Source organism: Papilio polytes, unplaced genomic scaffold (genome assembly GCF_000836215.1).
Source record: "Papilio polytes unplaced genomic scaffold, Ppol_1.0 DF821956.1, whole genome shotgun sequence".
Lineage (NCBI taxonomy): Eukaryota > Metazoa > Arthropoda > Insecta > Lepidoptera > Papilionidae > Papilio > Papilio polytes.
Window position 1 is genome coordinate 593943 of NW_013527248.1, and position 12052 is coordinate 605994.

The 12052-nt window shown below is 37.1% G+C and overlaps 1 protein-coding gene across 2 annotated transcripts; it reads right to left on the minus strand.

Moving 5' to 3' along the window:
- Nucleotides 1-1547: 1547 nt before the first annotated feature.
- On the minus strand, nucleotides 1548-11587 carry LOC106107645 (serine/arginine repetitive matrix protein 1). Of its 2 annotated transcripts, XM_013288589.1 has the most exons (10): nucleotides 11383-11586; nucleotides 11017-11145; nucleotides 7862-7962; nucleotides 7224-7344; nucleotides 6392-6484; nucleotides 5258-5392; nucleotides 4969-5080; nucleotides 4337-4443; nucleotides 3359-3482; nucleotides 1548-2551 (listed from the first exon to the last, which is right to left on the minus strand). In XM_013288589.1, the coding sequence occupies exons 3-10, from the start codon at nucleotides 7959-7961 to the stop codon at nucleotides 1931-1933; spliced, it is 1413 nt and encodes a 470-aa protein (XP_013144043.1). In that variant the 5' UTR covers nucleotide 7962; nucleotides 11017-11145; nucleotides 11383-11586; the 3' UTR covers nucleotides 1548-1930. The 2 variants fall into 2 exon arrangements, with proteins under 2 accessions (XP_013144043.1, XP_013144044.1); XM_013288590.1 differs by lacking the exon at nucleotides 11017-11145 and having other exon boundaries at nucleotides 11383-11587.
- Between the last annotated feature and the right edge of the window lie 465 nt (nucleotides 11588-12052).

The following is a 12052-nucleotide window of genomic DNA, read 5'->3' on the forward strand; positions in this document are numbered from 1 at the left end:
AATGGTCAAAGTTTCCACATCTCTAAGTGGAATTTTAGTTCCTTACTTATACAAGTTATTTCCTAACTTATTCTAGATATTTTAGTCTACTATAGATTAAGTTTTAATTGTTCAGAAATATACAATTTAACCTATTTATTTACAGATTATGCACATCACATGCAATAGAAAATTGCATATAAAACTGCTTAGAATTAAAAAATAGTAGTTTTGTTGCTTTCTCTAATGTACTTTTAAGTGTTGGCTGTTTTAAAATATCCCAAATAGTTTATAGTTAAAATAAATATAGATTGTAATAAAGTTTTTTCTATAGTTTTGTCATATTTGTCTTTTACACTGTAACATATTAAAGAATTTGCAAAAATCTACATAAATTATTAAAATCTATACATAACTAGTACACTTTCATATAATTTCCACAATATACTATCGACCCACCCTGACTTCGCACGGGGGTCTAATACAAAAATGTGTTTATTTACATTATGATAGAAATCTTTAAAATTATCTGATTTCTTATTATTTAGTGGCCTACAAATTGTAACCATAGCATTTCTAAGACTTTTAAAAATCTTCAAAGATATTTAGTTTTCTTGAATATAGTTTTTAAAAAAACCAGATTTGGCTTTTAATTTAACTACATTCATATTTACGTCTTTTTATCGACCACTTTACTAAATATCAAAGTTTAGCCAAAAACACACACTTTGTCCATTTAATTGGAGCTACAGTAGAACATCAATAAGTTAAAGTCCAAGGGAAACACAAAATATTTTAAGTTGGAGGTTTTAAGTTATCCTTGATAACTTAAAACCTCCAACCTTAAAAAAAGTTATCCTTGATAACTTAAAACCTATATATAATATTTTTAAAACCAACATAGACCCTTGGGTCTATATTGTAGGTTTTGGGCTCTGATGGGAAGGGAACCTACAATTTTTTGAAGTTATAGAGGTTTTAAGTTATCAAGGGTCTATTATGGAGGTTTTGGGCTCTGATGGGAAGGGAACATATTTTTTTTTGAAGTTATAGAGGTTTTAAGTTATCAAGGGTCTATATTGTAGGTTTTGGGCTCTGATGGGAAGGGAACATATTATTTTTTGAAGTTATAGAGGTTTTAAGTTATCAAGGGTCTATGTTGTATGTTTTGGGCTCTGATGGGAAGGGAACACATATTATTTTTTGAAGTTATAGAAGTTTTAAGTTATCAAGGGTCTATGTTGTAGAGGTTTGGGGCTCTGATGGGAAGGGAACATGTAATTTTTTGAAGTTACCGAGGTTTTGAGTTACCGAGGTTTAAGTTATCAAGGTTCTACTGTATAATAATTCTATTTGTCCATACATATTACGCAAACATCTAACTAGAATAAAGTAAAGAATACACTTGTATTCTAAGCACAGTTAAGGAAATTTGTAATATCCTACCAAAAAACTCCCTTTTCCTTATAATAACCAATTAGGTAGCTGTTAGTTGTACTAAAGTGTATTTTTTTTAAATTCCCTTGCCAAGTTATTGCAACATTATTTTTGTATACTTTACTACTATAAAAACATATTTGGATAGATTTTTTTATAAAACGTGATTTAGTAGCGAAATTAATTATCTTTTTTTTAAATTTACATACCAAGTTCAAGCAATGCTATTGGTTGAAGCAAGTTTTATCTATTATGGCGACACGACATTGTCAATACAAATTTAAATTTTATATAGAAATGCATTTTTTTTAGTATTTTACTGTAAACACAATACCAAAACTACCAAAAGGTGAATTGTCTGTATTTTTTCAAGCACTTATATTCCCCAACTGCACTTATTTACACTTGTACACTACACTATAATGTCCGTTAGCTCATTAGAGCCCTAAGCGGAGCCCCCAGCAGCGCTATGTGCAAGATCAACAGCCAGCACAGCTGCGGGGGCGGCGCGCCCTCAGCTGCGGCGGTGGCGGCCGCCCCGGCGTCGGCGCTCCCGCCGCGTGGGGACTTCGCCCTCCGCCCACCTCTCATACGCCTGCTCCCGCTTCAACCACTCCTGGTATTTATACCACCATTCCTCCCACTTCACATAATCCGGTAACGAGAGGCCTCTTAGATAACCTCTTCTTTTATAATGTTCGTATCTCACTCTGACGTCATCCCAGGCGGGTAATCCCGCGGGTGCTTCTAGATCGGTAGGGTAACTGCCTACAGGGGCAACGGGTGCTGCGGGGGCAGGAGAAGGGGTGCGGGCACCTTCTATCCTTACATGTAGGGTAGCTTCTCTTCTTGTTATCCGCATATTTTCAAGCCGAGCCGATCTATCTAGAGACCATTGTGCCATTTTCCCGAAGCGTTCAGATAATGTCAGCCGTTGTGGTGCTGGAGAGGCACTTCTTTCTGACTCTGAGTCGGAGGAGGAGTCTGCTAGTGCTGCTGCGATGGCTGAGGGGGAGACTCCGCCCTCGCGTGCGGGTCGTTCAGGGCGCTCCGGGCGCTCCGGGCGTGGTCGCCGGCGTTCGCCCTCGCGTTTTATTCCGACCACATCCATTTGTGTGCGCTGCCATTCCAACACCTGTAATTAAAACATTATAAGGTCAAATACAATTGATATGAGACATATGTAAAGAAATTAATTTTTCTTTTATTTTAGAATTGTGTCAAAACACTGTTTCTAAACGAATGTCATTGCCTATTGGTGATTGGTTGATTCTAGAAGCCATCTTAAGGCCAAAATTGGCGTCATAATTATAGTGAGTCAAATGTGAGGAAAAGGATGATAATATAGTAACATAAATGTCGTTTCTTTTTGCAGGTGTGTATTTTGATGTGATTCGTAATTTAGTTGTTAAGGTATTAAGTTAATTAAAAAAAAAATCTTTTTGCAGAGCAACACATTTATTTGAGAATTAGTAATCCGAAATAGAAATCTTATATATATTTACCTGAAAATATCATCAAATGTGTATGGACTTATTTTTAATATTTATTGTGTAAAATTACAGTATCCTAATTGTTCTTCCGAACAATCTTCTACATCTATGACAAATTTCATCGAGAATCTAGTCATTTTAAAGATATTTAGTAACAAACATCCATCCATCCATTTAAACTTTCGTAAATAAGTTTCAACGTTTCGATCATGTTTTACTTGCTTTTTACGACTGGTCGAAGGGAAATGTATTACAAACAAAAATAATTACTAATATGCGAATTTTTAAAAGAATGGATGGATATTTGCTTCTCATCGGAGCCCAAAACCTCTACAACATAGACCCTTGATAGCTTAAAACCTCTATAACTTAAAATTTTGCGTTTCTCTTGCACTTTAACGGACGGAGTCACGGGTAAAATCTAGATAATATAAAGCCAGTTGAGATACCTTCTCCTCCCTGGTCCTCTTGCTGGCCTCCCTTGCTTTGAGCAGTTCCCTCGTTGGCTGAACCGCGCGGGGCGCTGCGCCCACAACAGGGCGCTTCGCCACCGGACGAGGCGGGGACTTCGATCTGTGTATATTAAATATATTACGTTAAAAACAAGTTTTATTAATTAGAGGCCTAATTTTAGTCCCTTTCCCGTTCCACTCTTTTCTTAAGAGGAAAGGATGGGAAGGAAAAGTGGATTTGACGGTGGAGATGCATAGGAAGGGGAAATGTCCTCTTTATGTGCGTCTCCTCTGTCAATGAAGGGTAGGCAGCGCATATCCGATTGCGGGATGTCTATGGGCAGCGGTCGCTTTACATTTCGATGGATTCAGGTGGCCGCTTGCGAATTTGCTTATATTAAAAAAAAAATTACTATAAGCGATTATCCAATTGCTGTTCCCATGCGACTTCACTCGTATAAGAACTTTATTTTACACTAATTTTCGCCCGCGACTCCGTTCGCGTGGAATTAAAAAACATTAAAAGTGAGTAGTCTATGTATTTTACCAGACTATCTATATCCATAACCAAATTTTATCGAAATCCGTTCAACCATTTAAGCTACAAATTCTAACAAACATCCATCTATCTAAACTTTCACATTTATAATATTAGTATGAAGTATGACTAGCTTTCGCCCGCAACTCTGTTCGCGTGGAATTAAATAAAAATCAAAAGCAAGTAAATGTGTTCTTCCAGACTATCCTCTATATCTATACCAAATTTCATCGAAATCCATTCAACCGTTTAAGCTACAAACTCTAACAGACATCCATCCATCTAAACTTTCGCATTTATAATATTAGTATGAATTACATTTGTAAAAAATTTCATGCGGATGAAGTCTGGAAACAGCTTAGTATAGATAGAACAAAAAATACAATATGTTACAAACTCTAACACTGACAGATACCCTGATAGTACAAATTCCTTACCCTGGTTTCACCGGTTTCTGTGGTGGTGCTGTCTTCTTGTTCTTTGCGGAGCACACGGAGCAGGATTCATCGGAACAGCTGCTCCCTGACGACCCTGATGGTGATGACTGGAAATAATAATTATTAATATTATAAAGAGGAAAAATTTGTATTTTTTGTATTAGAAACTCAGAAACTACTGGGGTAATATCAAAAACTATTTTACCAGTAAAAAGCTATGTTATGAATGTGTAAAATAGGATATTGTTTTTTTTTTAATTCCACGTAGACGGAGTCGCGAGCAACAACTAGTCTACACTACTATTATAAAGAGGAAAGATTTGTATTATTGTATGTATTGAAATAACTCAAAAACTACTGGGACAATTTTAAAAATTCTTTCACCGTTATAAAGATAATTTATCTGTGAGTAACATTCCACGCAGTCGAAAGACGAAGTCGCGAGCAACAGCTAGTTTTTTAATATGTAAGCTTTTGTTAATTTTTCAATCTTTAATATTCATATTTTATTAAATCCGTCATTCTTGACATCAATTTAAATTTTAAAATGTAATAATTTACTTTAAAGTTAATACAAGTTAATATCCAAAATTAAAGGCGTTTCCACCTCTTTTCTATACATATAAACTTACTTTTCTGGGATCTGGCGGGGAGGGCGGGCGCGCGCCGCGCGGCGGCGGGGGCGGAGGCCTAGGCCTGCGCCGGGGGCTCACTCGACGCCGGGGACTGCGCACCGGACTGCGTCTGTTATAGACATTGTATTAAAAACATTTTCTGATAAAATAAGTGTCTGGAAGAACACAGGCTACTCAATTTTTATTTTATTCAGTTCAACGCGAACGAAGTCGCGGGCGAAAGCTCGTAAATAAATATTATAACACCCTTCTCTATTTAAACATTGGAACTGTAGTTATTGTATACCTGATAGGGCTTCGCCTCGGAGACCTGCGGGGGCTGCGCCGCGGGGAGCGCGAGCGAGACTTGCGGGGGCTTCGCCGAGGTGAGCGGGAGCGCCGCGGGACCGGAGTCCGGGAACGACGACCCGGTATTGGTGATCTAAGTAACATAATAAAAAAATAGACATTAAGTAAATCTGTATGTCGCAATCAGAAGAAGACATCAATTTGAATTTAAGTCATGCGACTTACGAAAGAACTTAGATTATTCTGAAAATAGGGATTGTTGCGAGAACATAGTTTGAAGGATATGAGTTTGTAAGTCGATGATATCCTGACTGAGGAGTATTGTGAATGTGTCCCTGACATCCGACTTTAGCCATGGCCGCCCACATGTCATCTCAAGTAGTAATTCTGATATCGTGCTAGCTCAAGACAATATATAGATGGGTGAAAAACTTTTTATTTTAAGCGCCATTTGATTAAATGTTCAGGAGAGCCAGTTAAAAGTTTACATTTTTAGAAAAAAAAAACCACACCTACATTTTGATTTGTTTCGAGCGTAACAGTGCTCTGATCTTTATGAAACCCGGTTCAAACGACGTTATCGTTATATATATCGTTCAAACAATGTTCTCGCATCGATCCCTATTTTCAGAATAACCTCATGTTCGAATTATGACTTAAATTCAAATTGATGTCTTCTTCTGATTTTTTTTTTATAACATAAGGTGGAAAACAAGCATGCGGCCACCTGAATCCGCCAAAATGGCGAAGCGACTACCCATAGACATCCGCAATTGCAGATGCGTTGCCTACCATTATCCAACGGAGGAGGAGACGCACATAAAGAGGATATTTGCCCTTCCTATGCATCTCCTCCAGTCAAATTCACTTCTCGTTGCCATCCTCTCCTTTAAAATAAGGGTGGCCAAAAGAAAGGGACTTAAATTAGGCCTCCGGCACCACACTCATCAGACTGTACATGGAATTGCTTCCATTTCACGCCTGTCTTGTGGTCGTGGTATTACTGGGGGCGAGCCCTGCAGTGCTAAGATGTTAAAGCGGGCACTACCATTGTGATCGCGACATATATATGTTTGGTAAGTTTAGAAGGCTAGATTTAGGTCCGCTGTTAGTATCAGTGTGTGTTACATACCTGGATCGCCGCGGCGGCGGGGAGCGCGAGCGGCGCGGGGACACGGAGCCTGCACCATCTAGGTACAGCTGCTTGTACCCTGTGTGACGCCATCTGAAATACAAAGTTTTTATCTTAATCTATACTGATATTATAAATGCGAAAGTTTAGATGGATTTTAGAGTTTGCAACTACTGAACAGATCTTGATTGTCTTAGATTTAGAGGATAGTCTGGAAGAAAGTATAGACTGAATAGCCATTAACAAAGTAATTACTTTGTTTACTTTTTTTTTTTCATTAAAATTGGGGGAAGTCAGACGATAGTTCTAAATGCAAAAGTTTAGATGGACAAAAACAGATATCAAAGAAATTTCTAACAGATTTAGAAGTAAATTTTTTAAAAGTTTCTATTATATGTCAATATTTTATTGGAAGTACTTAACGTGAAATAAAGATGGGAAATGGAAGAGACTACAAAATTGATTAAAGTGTAAAATCCATCCATTCTCCATACTATTATAATAAAGTAAACACAAACTTCTTTGTTGCCTAAAATGTCAGCAATCACAGCATATATTTGAATAATTCTTTAATAAAAAGCCCTACACTTACATCACACTTTAGGCTATATATTTTCACGCCATTAAACTTAAGGAGTAAATATTTTGATTAAAGACCCTAATGTGGGAAAGAGACCATAAGTTGCTGCCAACATCAAGAAAAAAAGATTGCTAAGGTTTGTCATGTCATGTCATTTAGACATTATGACATAAGTTTGGAAACCTCTGGTTATTTTAGGCTCTACCACTGTTAGAAGATTCTAGAAGAGAAAATTTCAATATAAGCACAAACCTATTGGGATCCTTCTCCTCAACTTCTAGAAGTTTCCTATCCCAGCTGCCGGGCGAGGCCTGGCGCGCTCTCTTCATCACATTGTCGATTTCTTTCCGTCTACCAGCTGGATTTGATGGATCTGTTAAGTTAAATTAAGTTGAGAGCATCTTTAGGTAAAATGTTAAGCACATGACTTGTTATCTTCAATCTAAATTATAATCTTGCTGTACTCATATTTTTATGTTATGTTGTAAGGAAAACATGGTGATGTGTGGACTAATTCTTGCACCAATAAAAAGTTATGATACTAGTGAGTAATATTTTTAATTTTACATGGACGAAGTCACGAGCAACAACTAGTATGATATAAAACTACCTCAAGGAGCATCGGTGGCTCGCGTGTTTCAGTACTTGACTTGTATCTACAGGTACTGGCTTTGAATCTCAAATTCCTTAAGTATATAATATATCCAACATTCTTACAGTGAAGGAAAACATGATGTCTGGACATATTGGTAAAATTCAAAGATATGTGTGAAGTCAACCGGCTATGCAGCGTGGATGACTGGCTGTCATCCCTAATTTAGGGCTCCGAGCCCCTCAGTGGGGATGTCTACTGAGCTGGTGATCAAAACTACTGAAAAGGAAAGTCATACCAGTCATCCGTGAATGTTGAGGATTGCGATCCATATGCAGCCGATTCTTGGAGGCTGTCTCCGCCGCACGCGACACCGACCCATTGCGACGGGAAGACATCCTGTACAAACAAATACATTATTACTGGGTTTTTCTAGACTTTGTTGACATAGAAATTGAAAAACACTGGTAATAATAATTACTAAATGATCTTACTAATATTATACATGCAAAAGTTTAGATGGATGGACAAATAGATGGATGTTTGTAGTCAAAATGGAGGAACAGGTCTTGGTGAAACTTGGCATAGAAGATAGTCTAGAACACATAAGCTATTTACTTCTGTTTTTTAAATACCCGCAGATGAAGTCGCTGTCAACATCTAGTCTATACTAATATTTTTTTTTTATAATACTCGGTGGCAAACGAGCAAGCGGTCACCAGAATCCACCAAGTGGAAAGCACCACTGCCCATAAACATCCGCAATTGCAGATGCGTTGCCTACCCTTCAGTGATGGAGATTTCTCCTTCCTATGCATCTCCTCCACTGTCAAATCCACTTTTCCTTCCTATCATTTCCTCTTGAGAAAAGGGTGGAAAGGGACTAAAATTAGGACTCCGGCACCACACTCATCAGACGAAACGCGGAATTGCTTCCACTTCACACCTGTTTTCTGTATGGTCGCGGTATTACACCGCGCGAGCCGGCCCATTCGTGCGAAGATGTTAAAGCGGGCTCTACCACTGTTACAATATTATAAAGATTTGTATTTTTGTATGTATTGATATAACTCAAAAACTACTGAGACGATTTCAAAATTTCTTTCACCATTTTAAAGGTAATTTATCTGTAACATGTAACCTTTTATTATTTTTTAATTTCGCAGGGACAAAGTCGCAAACAACAGATAGTAGTTAATATTTATAAAGTGGTCAACACTCAGTTGATAGTTCCAGGTATCGCTATAAATGAGTTAAAGAACTCAAGGAACACCCCAGGGTTGAAAAAGGTGTACTGGAGACTCAGTCAGAGTTCTTAGGTTGCTTCAATTAGTTTACTATTTTAAACCTTTTGAATCACTATTGTTTTTTAGTTACTGTAATTTTATTACATGTTATACCCTAAAATAGTTGCTTTGCATTTATAAAAATCTTAAATTGTATTTTTTTAAATTATTTCTCAGTTTTATTTACCTAGTCTTTAAATGCAAATAGTGTAAGTAAAGAGCCCAGCTGAAAATCAATGCAGAGCCCCAGCCATACTATTCTATTGTCCCAGTTAATATGCAGGTTTAAATATTTTTTAACAGAACCAACCAATAACTGTCTTTCACTGGTCAATACAGTAGTCTTGGGTAGTACATGTATGATGTACTAAAAAGTAATGTTACTCAGCACTGTACTAAAAGTAATGTTACCGAACGGCTTCTGTTAATCGGGCATTTGGCACTTTTAGTACAGTACACGGTATCGGTGTTCGCCTCTTCGTTGTTTGATTTGAGTGAATATTTGCATGATTGAAGCATTCACCTTCTATAATGAGAATTTAGTCCTGGCTCAAAAACCTACGCCAGTGGTATGGTAAGAGCACCCGTTCACTCTTCAGAGCCGCAGTGTCAAGAACGAAATTTGCCCTAATGGATCGCCGAACTTCGGAAGAAGATGGCACTTTAAGAAGAAGAAGAATGAGAATTGGATGTGAAGTAATGTATAACCCACATAATATTATATTCGTGTTATTCGGTTCTCACTAATCTGAGGTACTAAAAGTGTGAACTAGTATGTTTTCCCAATTGTACTAGTATGGTGCGCACTTGCAGATGTCCGATTAAGCCCAAGACTAATACAGCCTTATTGATTATTTTTATTTGTTTTTTTTTAATTAAGATCTAAATCTATACTAATATTATATGGAGGAAAGATTATGACTAAAGATTATTTGGGGTAGTAGATTATAAGGGTATGACTTATGTCTTATTTTTGTATTCATCATCCACTTGCCCTTATCCCTTATGGAGGGTTGGCACAGTATTTGCTGCTCTTCTATACATCTCTATCAGCCGTCATATCTGAATCCACTCCTTTCTTAATCATATCTTCTTTCACACAATCCATCCATACTTTCTTCAGTCTTCCTCTTCCTTTGTAGCCATCCACATTCAATCTCAACACTTTCTGGTTTATGTCCCCATCATTTCATCGCATAACATGTCCATACCATGCTAACCTTTTGCTTCTCAATTTCTCCACCACTGGCGCTACTTTCAAACTTCCTCTAACATATTAATCTATGTCTTATTTTTGTATTATACTTTGGAAATAAAGAAATAAAAAAAGAATTTTGTATGAATTGAAATAACTCAAAAACCACTGGGCAGATTTCAAAAATTCTTTCACCATTTAAAAGGTGATTTATCTGTTAGTAACATAGGGTATTTATATTATCATTTTTTTTATTTCACATGGGTGAAATCACGGGCAACAACAAATTATAAATAAACTAACACTTAACCATGATCCCACGTAGATTTAAGTAAAATATGGTCGAAGGATGGTACTTGCTAGCTATGTTTATGCTGACTGGGTGTCAAATATGATTGTAAGTGGTATGTTTGTCACATAACTTAAAGATGTAAGTTTCATTTTATTTTTAAAGTGATTTACTCTATTATTTTAGTTCATTAATATTATATTTTGTGTCTTAAACACATTTAATTGTATTTGAGCGATGGTGATGGAAAAAACTGGGGCCAATAAAGTTGTCAATATCTCTGTTATTGTTAGCTCAGAATTGAATATAAACAAAATGCGTACTAAACATATTTACTGTATTATGAAATAAAATTGATTTGGGTGATGCAAACAGTTGCCTGATAATTTACAACAATAATTACGTAATGTGTGAATTACAATGTTATTCTGTAATTAAAAAACGTTTTTATTATTGTAAAATACTTACCTTTGCATCTAAATAGTGTTAGAATTTGTATCACAATAATAGTACTACCTATATTACCATAAGATGATAAAAAAGCCATTTTGTCTCTTGTTTAATGTAATTTTATAATTTCTAATAATGTACGTAATTAGTGCCTTACAATTCTATTTTTACTTTCACAAAATGGCTGCCGGGAATATCGATCGCCTACAACTCACCTGGAATAAAAAGCTTACCTTTAATACTCCGATAGCGGTTTATAAGGAGCGAGGGCTCCAAACGCGCGCGACGAGACGCGAGGGGCGAAGCCCCGAAGCAGACGCGGGCGTTGCCACGCGGCGGGGCTGACGATACGCCCGGCGCCGCTGTAAGACAACCGATACGCATAAGCATCACGAAACGCGGGCGCGGCGGATGCTGTGCGAAGTCTCGCTGTCGCGCGAAAGACGCTAGCGCGAAGCGTCTCGGCCTCCGGCCTCCGGGGCGGAGCGAGCGCGGAACAAATACACGGCTGCCGGGCCTCCCATCCTTTGTCTCCTCCAGCGGCTGAACATCAAACATACTTAATCCACCTTAATAAATCACAAAACAAAGTTACGAACCAGTAATATTATAACACGATAACTTTCACTGAAGTTCAGATATTCCCAGAAGATACTTGTTTTTCACTCCCGAGACACACCTTACACCTTTCTCGAAGCATCGGCCATTTTGTTTTGCAAAATGAAAAGTTGACCCTTTTTGCTTTTCTTACGGGCGAGACGTTTTGCTAAATGTGTGTATGGACTGTTTTTATTTTAAAAACGTAATTTCTGTTCATCAGTTTTTCCACATTTAGCAAGTAAACCTCTACAAAATAAGATAGTGAAATTAATTTTAAAATAAGTCTATTAGGTAAAAACAATACATTCAAGATTTTAACAAATTCTACACACACAATGTTTGCAATATCAAAACGCAACGCAGTGACATGACCTTTTTACTTCAGTGCTGCCATTTAAAACCAAATTACTGTTATGGTACGATCACAAAAATTGATGCTCGGATGCTGAATAGGAGCTGAAAGGAGTGTGTCCATTCATTTTAACATCAAAAATTTAAGTAGATTAATAGAGACAGAGTGCTGCAGTCTGTATTAATTTGTAACGTTGTACATAAACCAGAAATCTGAGTGACCACGGTTTTAACTTGAGGTTTTAAATGAGGTACTGAATTAAATGAGCGGTTGTTGTAAATTTACATCAGGTTTATTTGGAAGTGCTAAAAAGAAAA